The following is a 24,903-nucleotide window of genomic DNA, read 5'->3' on the forward strand; positions in this document are numbered from 1 at the left end:
ATGCATCGTGTAGCCTACTACCTCCCGTGCGCAACAGCATCAGGCAAGCGCGTAAAATCACGCCCTACAGAAATGTCGCTTCTCGCTTTACTGCCGAGGCACAGCCGCACAGGTAATTTCAAGTGGCACAGACCCCAACATTTTTTGTTTAGACAAAATCTCTATGTTGTCATTGTTAAAGCTGTGTTTTTGACTTGAATGTAAAAGTCAAACATGAACAGAAGTCCATAGACTGCTCCCTACTGTACCTTCTGGATCACAGATGACTGCAACCTGTATCTGTTTGTTCTTCATCCCTGTGCTATGTTAGTGCCAGTCTGTACTATCATGTTAACTCCTTGTCACCAGGGGAGATAATCTGATATCAAATTTGGAGGGGACAATTACATGACATTTTCTCAAGAGCAATTCCTGAGGGGGACACCAAAAGTAGTGCTGTAACACATAGCCTACATTGTAATATGGTAAATGTATATTGAGGAACCAAAGAAATAAGGTGTTTGCCGTACTCCTAACTACCGGTACCCAAAACTACACAACTAATCACAACAGCAATACCATTGCCTTTAACAAATCTTAGTTCAGTCACCAGTTTAAGTTGAGAGTGGGGGTATCCATGGCATTTTTCAATTATGTTCCTCTTTTACAAGTAAAAAAAATTGAGAACCTTTCATAATGTTGCCAAACAAAGACTCAACAAACTTACCTGAGACTCCCTGTCTCTGCCAGTCTGTCCCTGCATATCTGTCCCCAACTCTGCTGTCTGTGTGCCATCTGTTGCCTGCTCTGCCTAATGACATCATTGTAAAACATTTCCATTAGAATTTCATTTCTTTCTTATGAACATTTTATCAACTAGTCTTTGAGATATTAGGCTACTAGGGTTCTTACTTTGCGTTTTGGTGTACTGAAAAATACTCTGATGTCCGTCTTTTATTTTTCTGCCATTTTTCTACCTGGCTGGCTGGCTGGCTACACACACACACAGTGTGTAGGTTATTTACAGTAGGAGATGGGCTTCTATCATCTTATCTTTTATCATTCTATTTGGGCTTCGATCTAAAAGGGCGCTAGCAAATGTGAAACGGATTAAAATGACAAGAGTTGACAGCTGTATGAGTTCACCATTTACACAACATATGCGGCAACCTTTTGTAATTTTAATAGTTTGTTTCATATTGGCTGGCTTCCAACAATAGCTGAATTTGCAAAGCTAGCGAGCACCAATTCTGTGTCAGTGGTGTTTGCTATAATCTTTGCTACCCGGGTTAAATAAAGGTGAAATAAAACAAATAAATAAATAAAAGTTCCCTTGCGACAATTTAGCTTTTGCAACGAGACCATTAAATATATTTAAGACAATGGTAGAAGAGAGTGTAGTTCTGTTCAGTTTGGACTCCAGTTTATCGCTAACCTTATCACAGGGACTTTGAAGCACTAACTTACATCATCTGCATGCTGATCTTGGAATAAATTGACGATAGCAAAGATTCCATCTTTGACGAGGCCACATAAATGGAATAGGTACTAGCTAGCTTAATAGCTAATATTTGCGCGCTAGCTCTGCATATTCAGCTAGTGTGTGTGCGCGATTGACTGGATTAACTTCACGTCAGTTACGTTCATTGAGTGCCTTTCAGACAATGGATACGACCCCTCTGTTACCTTGCCAACTAAGGAACTGACAGTGGATCAAACCATTGTGAGGCAAAGGGTGGGGGGGGGGTCGCAATCTTTTGAAACTTAAAAACGCGCTATTAAGTGTCTATAATCAGCACAATTGCTTTCATTGCGTATTATTAATATTATTTAAATTATTAGTTATGTTTCAGTAGTTATAGTTATGTTTCAGTGATATATTGGGGGGGGGGACAAATCATATTTTTCCCAGGATGGGGGGGTCGTGTCCCCCCCGTCCCCCCCGGGATTTCCGCCCCTGCTTGTCACCTATTATTGCCATGCCGTGTTTGGCTTGACAATTACAAAGGGAGTTGACAAGAGCACAAGCAGATCTGGGACCAGGTGGTGTATCTCACTAACCAGTGTAAAGAAGTAGTGAACTACAAATAGTTCAACTAGTAGTTTAACTACATTTTGCATTAGCTTGGTGGTAGTTGAACTAAATTCAAATCTAGGTAGTTTTTTCACTAGTAAATTACTTTTTTGCCATGTAGTGGTGTAGATAACTACTGGAAGTACACTCTACTACTCTTTTTGCAAAAATAAAATAAAATATGGCTGAAAAATATGCTTTCTTTTTCAGCATCAGACCTGTGTTTAATAGGCTAAATATGACTTTGGCGTCAAATGTTAACATATGACCCCAAAATGATCTGTTCTTGCAATTATAGTCTATGACATTTCAGATTGCCATACGCATTTTTTTTTAAGCTTATCCATTTTCAGTGAAAAGAAATTGGTAGCTTGGTAAACTATATTTTCAGAGTAGCTTCCCAAACACTGTCACTAACATTGGTTGATAAGAGGCTGATGGGGGTAAAAACTTAAGCAATTAACTACCATAAGGCTTCACTTTTGTGTTGTCATTCATTCAGACTTGATTAAGGTTCCTTACCAACTCACTCAGCAGAGTAAATACTTTGCGGTCAGGAGAAACTGCTGGCTTCCTGAAAAAAGCCCTGGCAAGCAAGATATTATTTTCCTTTTTTTTTTTACCTCCGTTTTCCACCAGTCTAAACTGGAGGTCTGGGGTTGATTAAAGAGTTACGTTGTGGCTCCATCCTGCCACTACCCATTAGGCATGAAAATGTATGAGCACATGCGTAGTATGAACAAAGTTTCATCTCACATGTAACTGACTTAACTATTTCAACCTATTTATCTTGTTAGTGTTGTTCACCCTGTACTGTTAAAAGGCTTATGAGAGGTCCTATGTTTCAATTATGTACAACATGGGGGGGTCAATTATGCAATGGAATAATGGAACATTCTTTTTGGGTGATAGCAACCACCTGAGCTGATCAATCCCAACAGCATGCAGTGGGTCTACCTTAAAGACTACAATGCATAGACCATACACAGACATGTATACACAGTTCAAGTCAGGTCACCAATGTAGAGACAGCCACTGGTACCAAAGTAGAGTAACACTGACTCCAGGTATTTCATATAATAATAAATACCATACAGCAATCAAGGTGTGCGTTACATTACATTTGTGGTTAGGTTGGTGGTCTTGAACCTCTGATATTACAATTGTATTAACGCAGTCACAGAGTCATCATACTCCGCTTTTCTGATTATTTTCCTTAGTAGATCAATAGTGCCATCTACTGCCCACTATAATACAGCAGCAGTGCCATGATGAGCCAAGACTAGGGTTGCAAAATTCCGGGAACTGGCAATAAATTCCCTGTTTTTTCCAGAATGAGGAGGGAATAAGCAGGAAAGCTCACACCAGGATTTCTGGAAAACCAGGGAATGTATACTGCTCAAAAAAATAAAGGGAACACTTAAACAACACAATGTAACTCCAAGTTAATCACACTTCTGTGAAATCAAACTGTCCACTTAGGAAGCAACACTGATTGACAATAAATTTCACATGCTGTTGTGCAAATGGATAGACAACAGGTGGAAATTATAGGCAATAAGCAAGACACCCCCAATAAAGGAGTGGTTCTGCAGGTGGATACCACAGACCACTTCTCAGTTCCTATGCTTCCTGGCTGATGTTTTGGTCACTTTTGAATGCTGGCGGTGCTTTCACTCTAGTGGTAGCATGAGACGGAGTCTACAACCCACACAAGTGGCTCAGGTAGTGCAGCTCATCCAGGATGGCACATCAGCTGTGGCAAGAAGGTTTGCTGTGTCTGTCAGCGTAGTGTCCAGAGCATAGATGCGCTACCAGGAGACAGGCCAGTACATCAGGAGACGTGGAGGAGGCCGTAGGAGGGCAACAACCCAGCAGAAGGACCGCTACCTCCGCCTTTGTGCAAGGAGGAGCAGGAGGAGCACTGCCAGAGCCCTGCAAAATGACCTCCAGCAGGCCAAAAATGTGCATGTGTCTGCTCAAACGGTCAGAAACAGACTCCATGAGGGTGGTATGAGGGCCCGACGTCCACAGGTGGGGGTTGTGCTTCCAGCCCAACACCGTGCAGGACGTTTGGCATTTGCCAGAGAACACCAAGATTGGCAAATTCGCCACTGGCGCCCTGTGCGCTTCACAGATGAAAGCAGGTTCACACTGAGCACGTGACAGACGTGACAGAGTCTGGAGACGCCGTGGAGAACGTTCTGCGGCCTGCAACATCCTCCAGCATGACCGGTTTGGCGGTGGGTCAGTCATGGTGTGGGGTGGCATTTCTTTGGGGAGCCGCACAGCCCTCCATGTGCTCGCCAGAGGTAGCCTGACTGCCATTAGGTACCGAGATGAGATCCTCAGACCCCTTGTGAGACCATATGCTGGTGCGGTTGGCCCTGGGTTCCTCCTAATGCAAGACAATGCTAGACCTCATGTGGCTGGAGTGTGTCAGCAGTTCCTGCAAGAGGAATGCATTGATGCTATGGACTGGCCCGCCCGTTCCCCAGACCTGAATCCAATTGAGCACGTCTGGGACATCATGTCTCGCTCCATCCACCAACGCCACATTGCACCACAGACTGTCCAGGAGTTGGCGGATGCTTTAGTCCAGGTCTGGGAGGAGACCATCCGCCACCTCATCAGGAGCATGCCCAGGCGTTGTAGGGAGGTCATACAGGCACGTGGAGACCACACACACTACGGAGCCTCATTTTGACTTGTTTTAAGGACATTACATCAAAGTTGGATCAGCCTGTAGTGTGGTTTTCCACTTTAATTTTGAGTGTGACTCCAAATCCAGACCTCCATGGGTTGATAAATTGGATTTCCATTGATTATTTTTGTGTGGTTTTGTTGTCAGCACATTCAACTTATTTCTTTCATTCAGATCTAGGATGTGTTGTTTAAGTGTTCCCTTTATTTTTTTGAGCAGTGTATTTAAGGTTCCTGGAATTTTGCAACTCTAGCCAAGAAACACACGTCTAGCCTCGATTTAGGCAAGTTACTTGTTTCAACCTCAGAAGCATTGTTTGTTTTGTTCAAGACAATACATTTACTGTATAGGATCGAAAATGGTAGGTAGACTGGATGTTCAGAACAGTACAGTTATGAGTGACAATGTTCAAATGAAAAAATATCTTTAATGCTTCACACAATCTCAGATCAAATAGTGGGAGACACTCAAATTTCCCTTCTAATACAAGTGCTTTAAATGCTTAATTATACTCAATAAAAATAAACATTTATAACCTTATGGCATCTGACAACATATTCGATATGATTCACCTCCCTTTGCACCCAAAAGCAGAACAACTGGATATCATAAGTTGAATCCACCAATTTGTAAGTCGCTCTGGATAAGAGCGTCTGCTAAATGACTTAAATGTAAATGTAAATGCAAAGACCAATGCAAATATTATCTCACAATGGAATCATCCCAATTGGTTGTCAGATGAGTAACAAACAGTTTAATCATGAAGGATATGTCCCGAATGGCACCCTATCCTTTATAGTGCACTACTTTTGACCGGGCCCTGGTAAAAAAAGAAAGTACACTATATAGGGAATAGTGTGCCAATTTGGACACATACTAACAGTCAGTCACTACAGCACCCTGGAACCAATAAGACTAACATCCTGTACTACTCCATTTGAAACGCTGGTAATTTATTAAGTTATTATAACTTGCACAGTTGGGGTCTAGGGAGACCTCAAGCATTCCATTTATAGTCCAGTACTTTAGACCAGAGCCCATAGGGAAACCCATAGGGCTCTGGTCAAAAGTAGTTGCCTGACGACTCATCCTGAATTGAATTCCGCTGCTCTATCAATCACTCCATACAAGAAATTCTAGTGGGTGTGGCATATGGCCAGAGTGATGAGGATGGGTAGTCAGACTACAAAAGTATTGTACTATGTAGGGATGCAGTCTGAATGATTACCTCTACATACCACAAGAGTTGTTGGTACTCACTACTAAAAACATACTGTAAGTACTGTACTGACCTTTCAGATAGCTTTCCATGTCAGATAGATAAATACCGTCACACACACAAACATCATAATTGTGTAAGTGAAAGATTAAATTAATTAATACATTGTAAAAAAAAATGTTGGACCCAGGTATTTGTAACACAGAGACCTTTCAGCAAACATTCACACATTTTGTCATTAGTATAGTTCAACATATGTTTTTATGCAGCACAGGGCACTGATTGGCCCAAAAGTAAACTCATTTAATAGTGAATTTGGCTACAGGTTCAAACTGACAACTGCATGAGAGTAGTAGGTACAGTATCATAGTTGATAACCACAAGTACTTTTCGAGATGGTTTTCTTCCCAGATGGGGGGGAATGTTATCTTTGAGGAACAAGGCCTAGTTTTTAGCATGGCTCCAAAACAATCAAATCAACTAAGTTGAAATACATATAGCAATAGTCCGAGATCTATAGTTGTATGCTTACAAATAGACCCCTTTGCACCATAGTAACCCATGTCCTGTGCGATAACACTAACATATACACCACCGATCAAAAGTTTGGGGTCACTAAGAAATGTCCTTGTTTTTGAAAGAAAAACATTTTTTTTGTCCATTAAAATAACATAGATCAGAAATCCAGTGTAGACATTGTTAATGTTGTAAATGACTATTGTAGCTGGAAACGGCTGATTCTTTAATGGATTATCTACATAGGCGTACAGAGGCCCATTATCAGCAACCATCACCCTTGTGTTCCAAGGGCACGTTGTGTTAGCTAATCCAAGTATACCATTTTAAAAGGCTAATTGATCATTACAAAACCCTTTTGCAATTATGTTAGCACAGCTGAAAACTGTTGTTCTGGTTAAAGATGCAATAAAACTGGCCTTCTTTAGACTAGTTGAGTACCTGGAGCATCAGCATTTTGGGTTCGATTACAGGCTCAAAATGTCCAGAAACAAAGAACTTTCTTCTGAAACTCGTCAGTCTATTCTCGTTCTGAGAAATGAAGGCTATTCCATGTGAGAAATCGCCAAGAAACTGAAGATCTCATACAACGCTATGTACTACTCCCTTCACAGAACACAACTGGCTCTAACCAGAATAGAAAGAGGAGTGGGAGGCCCCGGTTCACAACTGAGCAAGAGGACAAGTACATTAGAGTGTCTAGTTTGAGAAACAGACACCTCACAAGTCCTCAACTGGCAGCTTCATTAAATAGTACCCACAAAACACCAATCTCAACAGTGAAGAGGCGACTCCAGGATGCTGGCCTTCTAGGCAGAGTTTTGGGGTGGCAGGGTAGACTAGTGGTTAGAGTGTTGGGCTAGTAATCAAAAGGTTGCAAGTTCGAATCCCCGAGCTGACAAGGTACAAATATGTCGGTCTGCCCCTGAACAAAGCAGTTAACCCACTAGGCCATGATTGAAAATAAGAATTTGTTCTTAACTGACTTGCTTAGTTAAATAAAGGTAAAATAAGGAGTTCCTTAGCTAGCACAACGTGCCATTGAAACACAGGAGTGATGGTTGCTGATGATGGTTACGCCTAGATATTCCATACATTTTTTTATATTTTTTTAAAAGCCGTTTCCAGCTACAATAGTCATTTACAACATTAACAATGTTGTAAATGCTGCATTTCTGATAAACGTTATGTTATTTTAATGGACCAAAAAAAAGTGGTTCTCTTTCAAAAACAAGGACATTTCAATTTCTAAGTGACCCCAAACTTTTGAACGGTAGTGATATTTACTGTTTCAATGCAGGCTTCCTAATTAACTTGTTTTCCAACATTGCTTCCTGTTGAACCTTGCCTGAAATAAGAGTAAAAACACAGATAGTGCCCTGTTTAAATGACTTGTGCTGAGGAAGACCACAATGACGACGTTATCATCTCTATACTCGTAAAACTGTTTGTAGCAAAAATAATCATTATCGTCAAATGTGATTAGCCGCAACCCAAAAACATTGAGGTACTTAAAATAGATGTGCTTGCTGGCTTCAACTCTGTTCAGTGTTTAGTCCATTGCAGCGTTTTTTACCCTTTCCAATCCTTGCACAGAATAGCATCCCCCCTATCCCAAGTGTTATTTTTCAAGGTTTTTCCTGCTTTTTCCCTGTGTCACCTTTGATGGTCCATAGCCTTCCAAGTAAAATACCCAATTACTACTTGTCCATTCTCAGTGGCTAAGGCATTGCAAACCTCTTTGCTTTTCTTACATTCCTCTAAACAGCACTTCCGTTTAATACACCACGTTTTACGCTGGACAAGCTGTTGTTGGACGAGCTTGGCTGTAGTCTGCCTGTCCTCTGTGTCAAGGACCCCACTTCAAACACCTCCTGGATGGCTTTGCGGAAACAATGGAAGTTATAGTCTATTAAACCTGAAAGAAAACATCAGAAAATAAATCACGCTATATGAATTTATTTCAAAACAAATTGGGCCAGTAACTTCCAGCACTACAAATGAGATAAGCATGGTAGTGCAGCGTGTTAAACTTCTTCTAAAGGCTATATGCATGTCGGTCAAATCAACAACAGGTAACATAAATGGTTAAATCCTATAAATGGTGCCAGACTTTTGTCTTACCTTTCTTTTCAAAGCTCTCCTCTCTAAGGATGCAAACCAGGGCTAGGAACTTGGTGACCTCTTTCAGGTATAGTATGGTGGTATTGTTGAGCTTAATGATGGCCAAAGACTCCTTATCATAGGCACTGCCATTTCCATCTTCCCTCAGGCTGCAATGGAAGAGCACAAAGCTATTCACTTTTTACAATTGCAAAATAAACTCAAAGCTCTCCACAACAGCTTTTCACAATCACAGCAATCTACGATTCCTTGTCAACCTTTGCAATCACAAAAGCATCCTTACCACATGCTTCAACCGAATACTGTGCCACAGTGATGCGTATTCACTGCATTGTTAATTTCAATTGATTTTCACATAAATCCCAAGCATGTACAATGTAATTGATTGAAGAGACAGTTAAATAGGATGGTCAATACACACATTTTTAAATGGCATGACAGGGATCATCAACTAGATTCAGACGAGGGGTGATTGTTTTCTTGAGCAGATGGTCGGGGGCCCGGAACATAATTACAAATCATTTGTAGACTGCAAATTGACGACAAGAAGCCCAAACACATAATAGTTGACTAAAACATAATAATTTCAAACCTTGTTTACGATCATGTCTCTATTATGTGTGGGAATACTTGGGAACAGATTTCCAAAATTAAAATCACTTGGAGCTGATTTTGTGGTGTTTTTGTAGTCTTATGTCCAACAATGATTTATTATTATTTGTATTTATTTTGGGGGGTTCTTTTGCTTATAAAACTTGGGAGGCCAAATAAAACCACCTGCAGGACAAATTCGGCCTGCCAGTTGGGGAACCCTGGCATATGATTTTCTCTCACCCATAGATACAAGAGACGTCAATGACAACGTCGATCATGTCACAACAAAGCTCGTATGACTGCATGTCCACAGGGGAGCTGTCGGTTGCGATGTAAATCTTACTGACCACGTCAAACAGGAAGGCTTTCTCAATCCCAGAGTTCTGTCCAAAAATAAAAACACAGGGGCAATGTTTTGACATAAGAAACATTATCGAAAGGACTAAAACATTGCAGAAAATCTGTTGTGATTTGTGTAGAAAAACAAGCATCAGTTCAAATCAGCTTATTGGTCAAAATAATACATACTGATATGAAAATGTTCACAAGGTTTTCCAATGTTGGTAGCTGAGGAATGAGCTTCTGGACAACTTTACTGAAAGCTTCAAATATAGAGTGGTCATAGATGCTGGTCAAATAAAAGCTGAAACATAGAAAGAGAGAGAGAGGAGAAAGAATTGAGATCCCAGTTATATTTCCTGTGTTTCTAACAGTTCCTCTCCCAACATGTTAGGTCAAAAACAAGCTGATCCCTTTGAGTAACATTCAGCCACATACCTAACTTACCACCAGTTAAGGACAAAACAGGCCGCGCCGACAAATGGTTAAAAGCAAGTGTGTGGCTTTCATATCTCCTCTGACCACAGAATATCAGCTGACATTTACTACTGTTCATTTCCCTAAGATTCTTCATGTTGAATAGCCACAGTTGGTCCAGACCCAGCAGGTGATCTACTGCGCACGGCCGACATTCATTATGGTGTGTCTTGTCCTTTATACTAAAGTCCGTTACACACGTCATGCAAACAGAACGACGGAGCGCTGTATACTGTCCGTTCCAAAATTTGAGCCTCACAAAAGTACATAGAACTACATGTGAAAACGATGCCTCGTTGCTGTGTTTGCATAGTTTGAGTGAAGTGTGTAGGGCCCTTAACCTGAGATGAAGCTTCTCCAGGCTGGCATCTGCCAGGTCATCGTTGGCTCTCTGGTGGACATCTCTTTGGGTTTCTATCTTGTGGTCGTCTGACAGGCCATCAACCTTATGGATAAACACCTCAAAGTTGATCTCTGGGTTAACCCTGTAGGCTCGGGACACTGTGAGATGTAGCCTCCCCAAGGCTTCAACATAATCATCCTGATGAAACCAATAGAAAACAAAGGCATAAGTAGAGCAGACAATGCAGCAGCCTATTTTTATTTTATTTTTTATAAATAAAGATCAGTGGAACTGTAGGCTGTATAGTCAGTCTCCCAGGACTGCTGTAGAAAAGAAGAGCCTTCTCAATGTTTGCCATGGGTAGTGGGTAATTCCATGGTAACAGAATTATGCTGAGACTCATTTTTTCACTTTCAAATGTATACCTAACAAAAAACGATTGATTTTAGAGTTAAACAAACCATACATCTCTATGCACAAGGACTACTTTTAACAATTTCCACTGAACATTTTACAAAAAAACATTAACAGGAAGAACTGTGCAGATACAAAGTTCAGTAACAGATTTGACCATTATTCTGTTACCAAACTGTGCATCTGCAGTTTTTCTAAGTAGTCATTAGAGTTGTATGGTTTGTTAATCTTTGAAATCAATGGTTTTTGTTTGGCATACATTTTAAAGCATAATTAAAGTGTGTTACCTTGGAATTGCCCTAGTACAATGTCTAACATTCCTCTAGTATTCTCACCTGAGCATCAATGACGAATATCAAAGCCCCCGTGCCCCTGAAGATCATCTCATAGTCAAAGGTAGGATCAAAGAAGTCCACCTGACCAGGGAAGTCCCAGATTTGAAAATTGACGAAAGAGCTGCTGGAGATGTCATCCTTATAGATTTTGTTGGTGCTTTCCAAGAACAGTGTCTCGTTGGGCGACATCTTGTGGAATACAACCTGGATATAGCACAATAGATGTTTAAATTGGCCAAATACAATCAGTGTAAATGACTACTTGACTAACTAGCTAGGTAATCAACAACTTGAGTAGTGTATTATGCACTATGGTGCATACACATTATAAACATTGTAGTGATGCACAGAAGAACGGGCCAGCAGCAACTTATTGGAGAACTAAACTAACAGAAGTATAGCAACACACCTTTTGAATAGATGACTTTCCACTTCTCCGCAATCCCATCAGCAGGATCCTTGGTTTACTGTCACCTGACGTCGTGCTCTCCTCCTCGATATCTGGTTCCTCCACTCCGTAGCCAAAATCCTTTGGGAAAGAGTCCACAACACCATAACTCCGAGCCAATGTCGGCTCCTCGTACTGAATCGACATTTTGCCTCAACTCTACCAAACAAATCAACGTTAGCGATTGCTAAATCTACTGGTCAATTCCAACCCTGTTTGGAGATAGCGTTAGCACTAACTAGCCTAGCTAACTACTCAGATAGCTTGCTAGCTACTGGTTTTGCTTGGTTGTTCACAACCTAGTCGTGATTTGAAAGTAGACGATAGGTAGTGCTTTTATAGGGTGTATTCACTACGAACTAAATACCAGTATTGTAGTACCAAACAACATTATTGTATACTATACTTCCGCTACCCAACACTCCCGGTTTTAGCTTATCAACTAGCCAATTTTGTCTCACTTCCGCCATAACCTGTATTTTCCCGCCCCCTTAATCTCATTGGTTCTCCCGCCTAAAGCTTTAATCAAAGCCCAAAACGTGTACATCTACGCACAGCAGTGTTATAGAACATTGGCCCGTTGTCTTTTCTACTTCTCGAATTTTCAGCGCAGCTCAAGCAATTTCTCCAACCGTCAACACATTCAGATGAATAGAGCACACGTACCTGGACACGCGTTGGTTGGGAATTTTGTGTGTTAAGGGCTGCTCTTTTCACGAAGCAACGCTGAGTGCCTGGATACAGCCTTTAGCCGTGGTATATTGGCCATATACCACAAACACCAGAGGTACCTTATTACTATTATAAATGGGTTACCAACGTAATTAGAGCAGTACAAATGAATGTTTTGTCATACCCGTGGTATGTGGTCTGATATACCACGGCTGTCTCCAATCATTTTGCTTATACAAGGGGTGGGTCTAATCCTGAATGCTGATTGGTTAAAAGGCAATTCCAGCCGGTGTCTATTTCACAAATTACCACCAGCTAAATCTATGACATTAAAATGCCTATTTACTCCACTGACTGCTCAATCCACTGTCTCATCAGCCCAGCTATTAATTTTTTTATTTAACTAGGCAAGTCAGTTATTAAGAACAAATTCTTATTTACAATGATTGCCTATCAGGGAACAGTGGGTTAACTGCCTTGTTCAGAGGCAGAATGACAGATTTTTACCTTGTCAGCTAGGGGATTCGATCCAGCAACCAAAGCTCTAACCACTAGGCTACCTGCCTTGATCGCCACAATAAAAGCATATTATCTCACATTTCTTTTAGACTAACATTTCGTTTTCAACAGAGGAGATTTGTATAAAACCTTGCTGTCTGTCTCTCCAACATTTGCAAAATTGTTTCAATATTCAAATTTGATCTCCAGCTGTCCAATAGTAATGAACGTGCAGGGTTCGGGAGTCGGGACTTGACAGACAGGCAGCGTTTCTCAGCCACTCGAAATCATGAATCAACTGGCATCATTTTTTAATGGAAAATTGAAAGAAAGAAAATAAATGTCAATTGAAAAAAGGTAGAACGAAACGAAGTGCAGCTAGCTTGCAGTCTTTCCAGCTTCAGGTTGAAGTTATTGTGTTAGCTGGCTAGCTCCTCTGAACAACAGTGTCCTGACGAGAGCGCAAATGTTCTATGCCAGGCGAAATGGCGCTTCATTGGCCCATTGTTATGGACGAATCCAAATAAATGTCACTAGAAAACAGCTTAAACAAATGCAAATGCTGCTACTGTTGTTATTCAGTCTGCAATGTTTGACGTGACTGTGAATTAGCCGTAGTTGGCTAGTTTGCAAGCAAGGGATAAGAACGTTGCCAGCCAGTATGGCAATCCAACAATTAGAACTATCGGAGTTATTGGAAACTCAATAGTAGACTGTTGGAAGATGCTAATTTCAAGATCGTTGCCTAAAATATTATACAACAAAATTTGAGGAAAGCCCAACTATTTAAGTCTTATGGGAAATATTGGGAATTAATGAAGTATGAAATAAGACAAACAGCCATGAAGTGAGGTAAAGAAATTACTGAATTTAAAAGATTGAGGTAAAATAAATTTAAGGAAATACTTATTCTAATCTCTATGGAGGACCTTGATGAAGAAGGAAAGGGTCTGTTATTTTCTTTACAACTAGAAATGGACCGAATGTATGACGAGAGAGCAAAAGTGGCATTTGTAAGATCAAGAAGGAGATTGTTGGAGGAAGGTAAAAATACACAAAATACTTTTACAATTTAGTGAGAAAATCTGAATTTACCTCTATTAATGAGCTTAATATAGATGGTAAAGAAAATTAAAACCCCAAAGATATTTCAAAATATGTTTCAGAATGCTATGGTAATCTTTACACCAGTAATGCCTGGTGTAAAGACTTCCAAAAGTCTTGTGATTAATGAATTTATATTAATGAAAAAAAAAAAAAGTATCAGCAAGATAAAAGAGAACAAATCTCCAGGGAATGATGGCCTTTTTTGTGAATTCTATAAATATTTTCAGGAGGATATTGGTGAATTTATATTTTATGTTTTTAAGGAGGCAATTGATGTAGGGGTCCTGCCGGTTTCTGCGACACAAAGCCTCATTTCTGTAATCCCCAAATCAAACAAAGATCCTATGATGTTACAAAATTGGAGACCAATCACATTAATTAACAATAATGGAAAGCTACTTGCATGCATCTTTGTAGAAAGACTTATAAAAGGTCTTGACGAAATCATTGATGATACCCAGTCTGGTTTTATGAAGGGGAGACATATATGTAATAATATTCGACTAGTATTGGACTTGATTGACTACAATGAGCACATTATGGAAGATAGCTTTATTTTATTTGTAGACTTTTACAAGGCTTTGATACAGTAGAACATTATTTTATTTTTGAGACTTCGATTTTTTGGTTTTGGTCAATATTTTCAAAGTGTAATTACGACACTTCACAATAATAGTAATGCTCTGTTAAATTATCCAACACATGAATTATCCCATCGAACTTCACAGAGATTCGACATTAGAAACGGAATTAAACAAGGATGCCCAATTTCTCCTTCCTTATTTTTATTGGTCACACTTCATATCTATAAGGATAGTTGTAGGGGTATTCAGATACAAGTTAAAGAGTTAAAATGTTCATTATTGTCTGATGACACCACCAGTTTTTAAAAAGATCATAATGAACCCAGGAAAGCTATTGAGTGTATTAATGCCTTCTCACATGTATCTGGTTTATCTCTGAATATTAGGGAATGTGAATTATTTGTGTTGAAAAGATGTGACTTAAACTCAGTATGTAATATCCCTTTAAAAGATGTGATCACATATCTTGGTATTAAAATTAGCAAAGATCCGAAAGAAAGGGCCAACTTAAATTTCTCTCCTATTGTAGATAAAATTGGAAAGAGATTTAACTCATGGTTATTATGAGATTTTTCTTTATCTGGATGTGTACTTTTGTCAAAATCTGAAGGTCTGTCCAGATTAGTTTATACCTCCCTTGCCTTGGATGTTCCTCTGTCAGTCACTAAAATGGTTGATACTAAATTATTTAACTTCATGTGGAGGAATAAACCTCATTATTTAAGAGAAGCAGTAATATGTAGCACCCAAAGTGGGGAAGGGTTGAATGCTCTAGATTTTAAAACCTCTAATATAATCTTTAAGATCAAATGGATACAAAACTATTTAAGAAATAAGGATTGCATTTGAAATACAATCCCTAATTTAATATTCCAACGGATTGGTGGTCTAGAATTCTTATTGAAATGCAACTTTGATGTGGGTAAGATCCCAATTAAGCTTGCTAACTTTCATAACTTCTAACTTGGAACCTCATGTAAAAACATAATTTCCGCCCACATAGATATACAATCTGGAATAATAAAGACATAAAATACAAAACAAGTCTTTGTTTTTCCAGAACTGGTTTTACAACAGCATTATGTGGGTTAAACACTTGTTGAATAATGATGGACAAATGTATGGTTATCTTGAATACATGAAAACACACAATGTTACATTCACTCCTGAGGATTTTCAAATAGTTGTTATAGCTGCCCCTAAAGGTGCCATTCTTCTTTCAGGAAAATATAACAGTAATCCAAGTTCAACTGTTGAGGATTTTGTAGCCTCAATACAGCTAGAAGGAATCGACATTTTAAACTATTAATGTAGTAACATGTATATAAGAAAACTATGTCAAGATGTTACTATCCCCTCTGCTAAAGTATACTGAAATGCAGCCCTAGGACAAGTGAACTGGAACAAAGTCTCACTGTTGTCTGGCAAATATTGTATATCTAATAAGGTGAAAAAAGTATTATACAAACTCATTCATATAATCTACCCTGTAAAGACCTTTATTATACACAGATTCAAAACAGCTATTGATAACAAATGTGTATTTTGTGGTTGTGACCCAGAAACTCTTTTGGGACTGTTCTTATGTCAGAATATTTTGTAGTGCGTTAAAATATTTTATTTTAAAAGAAACTACTATTGCTATTAATTTGCAAGACTCTGATATTATGTTTTATTTTTATCCAAATTATATGGACCCTGATTTAACTTTCATTGTTAATTTTATTTTTCATACCAGATTCTTTATCCATAAAATGAAGTGGGCGGAGAACAAACCTATCTTCACATTGTTTGAGATAGAATTGAAATATTATTTAGAAATGATCAGTAAGTGTAAAAACAAAAAAGCAATATGTACACTTTTTGACAAATTGAAAATGTATCTCGATATGTAATACCCCTGTCTGTTTATGTACTCTTGTTTGTATATTTCTGCTTTTGTATTTGTTTTGTTCATAATAATAATAATTTATAAAAAATGACAAAATGACCAGCCGGCTTGGGCAACAACCATAGATTTGTGTTGGGACTCTATCTTGTGGAATAATTAAGTGGTATGAATAAATAAAATAAAATAAATTAATCATAGTTATAGCAATTGTAACGTTACCACCGTGGAAGTGAGCAGTCAGGGGTGTATTCATTACGTCTCGCAACGGAAACCGTTTACCGTTTAAGAACCAAACGGAAGCAAACAGAGAAACGGAACAAAACGGGGAGGGACCTACCAGAATTTGTCCAATAGAAACTCTCGTTTTTGTTGGTAAACGTTTTCCCTTTGGACTAAACTATTTCAGTTGTAAAACGTAATGCAACAGACGCGACATTTTGCAACAGAATCTGCGTAATGAATACAACACAGGCGTAGTTGCTTGATAAATCTCCAGCTGTAGATAGTTTACTTATCTTCATAACGCAACATATTTGGTGGCCAGGCATAATGTCCTATTACAGAGTAAGTATACGAAACTTTTCTTCAATTAACTTCATACAATTGGTTTGAAGATATCGCTTTCATATCCTGCGTTTTCACTTGTTACTTTGTAGCGTAGTTTTAGCTACCTCGCTAAATGCATTAATTTATTACTTTAACTTTCACTCAGCGGCTACACATAATCAGCAGCATGGCTGTATTGGCTAGCTTGTTTAGTAGTTCGTTTTCAAACTTCATGGTCAACCAGACATTTGTATTCTGCTTGCTTACTGCCCGGAAACAGTCAAGTAACTGAAGTAGTAAGCTAGTTGCTGCAAATGGACAACGTTTGTTTTGTTACAGCCTTCTTTATGTATTTTCTTTGTTTCTTTCAGGGTTCTGAATCTAAGAGGGAACAATTTCGAAGGTATCTCGAAAAAGCGGGTGTTCTTGACACTCTCACCAATGGTAGGTCTTTCAGAAATGCAAGGACATTACTGCCACAATACATAAACTATGTATGCATATAGCCATTGTATGTGTGAGAAACTTTGTTTCATATTTCTTTTAACCGTAACCACTTGCATAGGCTACAGTGTAAACGTAGTATCTTTGAGGTCTATACACATCACCACCAATGTCCATAACCACAGTCCTGCTGTTTGCAGTGTTGGTGGCCCTATACGAAGAGACAGAGAAACCTAATAATGCTTTGGAGTATCCTTTTGTCTTGGTTTGGTAATACTCCAAATTGATATGATAAAAGAAGCGTCTTAAACTAACTGATCTTATTGATGGTTCCTGTCATTTTTTTATTGAATTTGTGATGAGATATGTATGTAGAACAAACATGCATCTCTGACAGGCTCTATTTGTGGTATTTCTATCTGCACTGGTCAAGAATGTTTTCGTACTGAACATGGCCCATGTAGGCCTAGTCAGTCATTGGGCAGGGAAATTAACGTGCCCAAAATCTGGTGACTACAGTCCCACGGCAACTCGGTCAAGGGTAGAGTTTGTCTACATCACAAAATCTGCATCTACAATTGTGGTTGTGCATGTGATGTCTTTAAAATCTCCATCCCTAACTATAACATTTTCTGACAAGATAGAACTGCCAAAGGGGGCGTAGTTAGCCTGCAGAGTTCTGTCATAATATCCAGGTCTGTTCCCAAAAATGGCCATGCTTTCCACCTAGCTACCCCTACCCCGGCCAACACCTCAGCACCCCCTGCAGCAACTTGCCCAAGCCACCCCTGCTTCTCCTTCACCAAATTCCAGACAGCTGATGTTCTGAAAGAGTGGAAAAATCTGGATCCCTACAAATCAGCTGGGCTAGACAATCTGGACCCTCTCTTTCTAAAATGATCCACTGAAATTGTTGCAACCCCTATTATTAGCCTATTCAACCTCTTTCGTATCGTCTGAGATCCCCAAAGATTGGAAAGCTGCCGCGGTCATCCCCCTCTTCAAAGGGGGAGACACTCTAAACCCAAACTGTTATAGACCTTTATCCATCCTGCCCTGCCTTTCTAAAATCTTTTCCATTTCAAATCCCACCGTACCTTCTCCACTATGCAATTTGGTTTCCAAGCTAGTCATGGGTGCACCTCAGCCACTCTCAAGGTCCTAAACGATATCGTAACCGCCATCGATAAAAGACGACAGTACGGTGCAGCCGTCTTCATCGACCTGGCCAAGGCTTTCGACTCTGTCAATCACCGCATTGTTATCAGCAGACTCCATAGCCTTGGCTTCTCAAATGACTGCCTTGCCAATTTCACCAACTACTTCTCAGACAGAGTTCAGTGTGTCAAATTGGAGGGCCTGTTGTCTGGACCTCTGGCAGTCTATGGGGGTGCCACAGGGTTCAATTCTCGGGCCGACTCTTTTCTCTGTATATATCAATGATGTCGCTCTTGCTGCTGGTGATTCTCTGATCCATTTCTATGCAGACGACACCATTCTGTATACATCTGACCCTTCTATGAACACTGTGCTAACAAACCTCCAAACGAGCTTCAACGCCATACAACACTCCTTCCGTGGCCTCCAATTGCTTTTAAATGCTAGACTGTAAACTCTCCTTCCAGACTCACATTAAACATCTCCAATCCAAAATTAAATCTAGAATCGGCTTCCTATTTCGCAACAAAGCCTTCTTCACTCATGCTGCATAACACCCTCGTTAAACTGACTATCTTACCGATGGCATTTACAAAATAGCCTCCAACACTCTACTCAGCAAATTGGATGCAGTCTATCACAGTGCCATCCGTTTTGTCACCAAAGCCCCATATACTACCCACCACTGCAACCTGTATACTGTCGTTGGCTGGCCCTCACTACATATTCATCGCCAAACCCACTGGCTCCAGGTCATCTATAATTATTTGCTAGGTAAAGCCCCGCCTTCTCAGCTCACTGGTCACCATAACACCCACCCGTAGTACGTGCTCCAGCAGGTATATTTCACTGTTCATCCCCAAAGCCAACACCCCTTTGGCCGCCTTTCTTTCCAGTTCTCTGCTGCCAATGAATGGAACAAATTGCAAAAATCACTGAAGCTGGAGTCATATATCTCCCTCTAACTTTAAGCATCAGCTGTCAGATCAGCTTACCGATCACTGTACCTGTACACAGCCATGTACACAGCCAATCTGTAAATAGCACACCAAATTATCTCATCCCCATATTATTACTTACCCTCTTGTTCTTTTGCACCCCAGTATCTCTACTTGCACATCATCTGCACAGCTATCACTCCAGTGTTTAATTGCTCAATTGTAATTATTTTGCCTCTATGGCCTTTTTATAGCCTACCTCCCTACTCTTCTACATTTGCACACACTGTACATACATTTTTCTATTGTGTTATTGACTACGTTTAACTGTTGTTTTTGTCGCTTTGCTTTATCTTGGCCAGGTCACAGTTGTAAACGAGAACTTGTTCTCAACTGGCCTACCTGGTTAAAAGGTGAAGTTTAGGATGTGGCTGGTCTACTGGTAGTGCTGCTGCCCCTAGACCACACATTGCCTCTGGAAGAGAACTCACATTCCATTCTATGCACCATCAGCTCTATCTCATCTCAATAACTTATTCACTGTATCTAACAACAAGAAAGAGTTAGAATAGCCTTCACCTAAACACAGCTTTCTAAAGCATCACCTAGGTGTGGCTGGTGTGGAGACAGCAGATGCCGAGGCCCTCCGTTTGGGGCTGTCTGAGCTACAGCAGAAGTGTGATCTGCTCATGGAGGAAAACAAAGAACTCAGAAAGAGGGTCAGCAGCATGGCTGGATAATGAAATATTTTTCCTAAATTGCAAGGGGTGGTTTCCAGGACACTGATTTAGCCTAGGCTTGGACTAGAAAGCACTTTCAATCGAGTTTAAAACATTTTTTTATTTATTGTCCCTGCTTTTAAGTCCAGTCCTACGCTTATTTTTGTCAGGGAAGCCATCCCAAATGCCTGAAAATGTCAAATCTCGGTACCTTGCAAATAGCTGAATTTGCTCTACCTTGTTTTACAGCTTCTGCAGTATGAACCAACACCTGAGGATGGAGCAGCGGAGTAATGTAGTTGGTTGAATTGTTCTATTTTTTTCACTGTTTGGAAGGGGCGCTTAATGTGAAGCCATAATTTCTTTATAATATATATATATATATATATATGGCAATGTAATTTTGTTTAAGTAGTAAATGTGGCTTTTGTGTACAGGCACTTCCTTTGTTACCATTACCTCCAATAAGTCAATAAATACTCTTGCAGGAAATATTTCTCATGGAATTTCTTTTCGTTGATTTACATTTTACAGTATCTATACAGAACAAAAATATAAATGTAATGATTTTACTTAGTTACAGTTCATATAAGGAAATCAGTCAATTGAAATTCATTAGGCCCTAATCTATGGATTTCACTTGACTCTGAAGGGGCGCAGCCATGTGTGGGCCTGTGCCCACACATGGCTGCGCTCCAATCAGAATGAGTTTTTCCCCACAAAAGGGCTTTATTACAGACAGACATACTCATCACCACCCCTCTCAGACGATCCCGCAGGTGACTAAGCCAGATGCAGAGGTCCTGGGCTGGCGTAGTTGCATGTGGTCTGCGGTTGTGAGGCCAGTTGGGTGTACTGCCAAATTCTCTAAAATGACGGAGCTGCTTGTGGTAGACATAAGCTGCTTATGGTAGAGAAATGAACATTAAATTCACTGGCAACAGCTCTGGTGGACATTCCTGCAGTCAGCATGCCAATTGCACTTGAGACATCTGTGGCATTTTTGTCCCCAGCACAAGGTGAACTGGTGTAATGATCATGCTCACTAACAGGGATGTAAACCAATTTATGTTCAACATTTGAGCGAAATAAGCTTTTTGTGCGTTTTGGAAAATTTCTGGGATTTAAAAAAAAAAATTCAGCTCATGAAACATGGGACCAACACTACATGTTGCGTTTTATATTTTTGTTCAGTTTAGATGGCATTCCCAACAACTGATACTTGCACCTTATTTAAATGCTAAAAAAACAGGGCCATTGTAGACAATACTGCTTCTAACCTGTGGTGGGGTTTAAAAATGTGTTACTTAGTCAATGTTTCTTGCCTGTTTCTGTTTGGATTGATATTTTAACCCATATCTTAGGGAAATTATTAAATTCATTTAATAAATTCAAGAATATTTGTACTTTATTTTATAAAGAAAATTATACAATTGTGAAAACAAATCAATGTTCAGTAAAAATACAGTTCATATAATCCCCTACCACAGCACCATAAATATGTATAATTTACATTGTCAATTGATCAGTGGGCTTTGGGCCACTATATCAAGGCTATTTGAGGACGGAGGACATCTGCAGTAATCCGACCTGGGAGGAAAAAAACTAGTTGAGTATTATGCAACTGGTTTATTACTCCTTAGCCAAAGTCCTTGTAGTAGTGGGTTTTCAATTCCAGTTGAACTCTAACTGTATTTTGTTATTATAGTGGATAGTATTGAATACATTTGACCAGTACATCATGAGCAAAGAAACGATTAATTGGACTGATACTAAAATGGATCGTAATGTCACTGACAAAATATCCTCTGATTTAGTTTGGTAGCTAGTGAACTCCAGCCACCAATTTCAACTGGGGAAAGTCAAATTCTGAACTGAATTTAAAGTGCAATACCACAGACTGAAATGAGGAAATCTTGCTTAAACAGGTCTCTTATTTTCCATGTTAACAAATACTGGCTTTATCCAATGAATATCATTGATTCAGTTTTGGATTACGTAATTGCAATTACTGCCTAAAGGATATAGATTATCTGATTCTCTCTGCCCCTACTCGGATGGTATTGCGCCGTCCCAACCTTCGCTCTCTCTCTCCCGCTACTCTCTCCTCTTCCATCCTATCATCTCTTCCCTCTGCTCAAACCTTCTCCAACCTATCTCCTGATTCTGCCTCCTCAACCCTCCTCTCCTCCCTTTCTGCATCCTTTGATTTTCTCTGTCCCCTATCCTCCAGGCCGGCTCGGTCCTCCCCTCCTGCTCCGTGGCTCGACGACTCACTACGAGCTCACAGAACAGGGCTCCGGGCAGCCGAGCGGAAATGGAGGAAAACTCGCCTCCCTGCGGACCTGGCATCCTTTCACTCCCTCCTCTCTACATTCTCCTCTTCTGTCTCTGCTGCTAAAGCCACTTTCTACCACTCTAAATTCCAAGCATCTGCCTCTAACCCTAGGAAGCTCTTTGCTACCTTCTCCTCCCTCCTGAATCCTCCTCCCCGTCCCCCCTCCTCCTCCCTCTCTGCGGATGACTTCGTCAACCATTTTACATTTACATTTTTAAATTTTAGTCATTTAGCAGACGCTCTTATCCAGAGCGACTTACAGTAGTGAATGCATACATTTCATACATTATTTTTTTTTTTTTTTTCTTTTTGAAAAGAAGGTTGACGATATCCGATCCTCGTTTGCTAAGTCAAACGACACCGCTGGTCCTGCTCACACTGCCCTACCCTGTGCTTTGACCTCTTTCTCCCCTCTCTCTCCAGATGAAATCTCGCGTCTTGTGACGGCCGGCCGCCCAACAACCTGCCCCCTTGACCCTATCCCCTCCTCTCTTCTCCAGACCATTTCCGGAGACCTTCTCCCCTTCCTCACCTCGCTCATCAACTCATCCTTGACCGCTGGCTACGTCCCTTCCATCTTCAAGAGAGCGAGAGTTGCACCCCTTCTGAAAAAACCTACACTCGATCCCTCCGATGTCAACAACTACAGACCAGTATCCCTTCTTTCTTTTCTCTCCAAAACTCTTGAACGTGCCGTCCTTGGCCAGCTCTCCTGCTATCGCTCTCAGAATGACCTTCTTGATCCTAATCAGTCAGGTTTCAAGACTGGGCATTCAACTGAGACTGCTCTTCTCTGTGTCACGGAGGCTCTCCGCACTGCTAAAGCTAACTCTCTCTCCTCTGCTCTCATCCTTCTAGACCTATCTGCTGCCTTTGATACTGTGAACCATCAGATCCTCCTCTCCACCCTCTCCGAGTTGGGCATCTCCGGCGCGGCCCACGCTTGGATTGTGTCCTACCTGACAGGTCGCTCCTACCAGGTGGCGTGGCGAGAATCTGTCTCCGCACCATGCGCTCTCACCACTGGTGTCCCCCAGGGCTCTGTTCTAGGCCCTCTCCTATTCTCGCTATACACCAAGTCACTTGGCTCTGTCATATCCTCACATGGTCTCTCCTATCATTGCTATGCAGACGACACACAATTAATCTTCTCCTTTCCCCCTTCTGATAACCAGGCGGCGAATCGCATCTCTGCATGTCTGTCAGACATATCAGTGTGGATGACGGATCACCACCTCAAGCTGAACCTCGGCAAGACGGAGCTGCTCTTCCTCCCGGGGAAGGACTGCCCGTTCCATGATCTCGCCATCACGGTTGACAACTCCCTTGTGTCCTCCTCCCAGAGTGCTAAGAACCTTGGCGTGATCCTGGACAACACCCTGTCGTTCTCCACTAACATCAAGGCGGTGACCCGATCCTGTAGGTTCATGCTCTACAACATTCGCAGAGTACGACCCTGCCTCACACAGGAAGCGGCGCAGGTCCTAATCCAGGCACTTGTCATCTCCCGTCTGGATTACTGCAACTCGCTGTTGGCTGGGCTCCCTGCCTGTGCCATTAAACCCCTACAACTCATCCAGAACGCCGCAGCCCGTCTGGTGTTCAACCTTCCCAAATTCTCTCACGTCACCCCGCTCCTCCGCTCTCTCCACTGGCTTCCAGTTGAAGCTCGCATCCGCTACAAGACCATGGTGATTGCCTACAGAGCTGTGAAGGGAACGGCACCTCCATACCTTCAGGCTCTGATCAGGCCCTACACCCAAACAAGGGCACTGCGTTCATCCACCTCTGGACTGCTGGCCCCCCTACCTCTGAGGAAGCACAGTTCCCGCTCAGCCCAGTCAAAACTGTTCGCTGCTCTGGCACCCCAATGGTGGAACAAGCTCCCTCACGACGCCAGGACGGCGGAGTCAATCACCACCTTCCGGAGACACCTGAAACCCCACCTCTTTAAGGAATACCTAGGATAGGATAAAGTAATCCTTCTAACCCCCCCCCCCCCCCCCCTTAAAAGATTTAGATGCACTATTGTAAAGTGGTTGTTCCACTGGATATCATAAGGTGAATGCACCAATTTGTAAGTCGCTCTGGATAAGAGCGTCTGCTAAATGACTTAAATGTAAATGTAAATGATTCTGCTTTCCATTGCTCTTTGTTCATTACTACAAAATGCACCCTTTTGTTATGGTACAGTATATAAGACAAAAAAACAATGCTGTAAACATGACACTGGCGTTGCTATACTTTTTCTCTCAAACATAGTTTTACCCTTTTGTCCTGCTTCAAGGAGTAGTTCACTATTTTACAACTTGATGTTAGGTAGTTCTTCACCCTGAAAGTAGTCTATGGGTCAAGAGAAACTGTAATTCTTTAAACAGCCATTACAAACCTCAAATAATTTTAGGCACCAAAAGCTAACAATCAATGGGAGTGATGGGGGAA

The 24,903-nt window shown here is 40.8% G+C and overlaps 2 protein-coding genes across 3 annotated transcripts; one reads left to right on the forward strand and one right to left on the reverse strand.

The window, feature by feature from the left end:
* Positions 1-5,164: 5,164 nt before the first annotated feature.
* LOC106570373 (ras-related GTP-binding protein C) lies at positions 5,165-12,447 on the reverse strand. Of its 2 annotated transcripts, XM_014142623.3 has the most exons (8): positions 12,233-12,447; positions 11,528-11,647; positions 11,119-11,322; positions 10,368-10,567; positions 9,739-9,853; positions 9,451-9,593; positions 8,617-8,765; positions 5,165-8,410 (listed from the first exon to the last, which is right to left on the reverse strand). In XM_014142623.3, the coding sequence occupies exons 2-8, from the start codon at positions 11,564-11,566 to the stop codon at positions 8,253-8,255; spliced, it is 1,008 nt and encodes a 335-aa protein (XP_013998098.3). In that variant the 5' UTR covers positions 11,567-11,647; positions 12,233-12,447; the 3' UTR covers positions 5,165-8,252. The 2 variants fall into 2 exon arrangements, with proteins under 2 accessions (XP_013998098.3, XP_013998097.3); XM_014142622.3 differs by lacking the exon at positions 12,233-12,447 and having other exon boundaries at positions 11,528-12,050.
* Positions 12,448-16,724: 4,277 nt separating this feature from the next.
* Positions 16,725-20,615, forward strand: LOC106570393 (c-Myc-binding protein). The gene is made up of 5 exons (XM_014142656.3): positions 16,725-16,882; positions 17,236-17,308; positions 17,509-17,557; positions 19,994-20,123; positions 20,373-20,615. Exons 1-5 carry the CDS (start codon positions 16,868-16,870, stop codon positions 20,415-20,417), a joined length of 312 nt encoding a protein of 103 aa, XP_013998131.1. The 5' UTR covers positions 16,725-16,867; the 3' UTR covers positions 20,418-20,615.
* Positions 20,616-24,903: the final 4,288 nt, after the last annotated feature.

This window comes from Salmo salar, chromosome 14, assembly GCF_965601325.2.
Source record: "Salmo salar chromosome 14, fSalSal1, whole genome shotgun sequence".
Classification (NCBI taxonomy): Eukaryota; Metazoa; Chordata; class Actinopteri; order Salmoniformes; family Salmonidae; genus Salmo; species Salmo salar.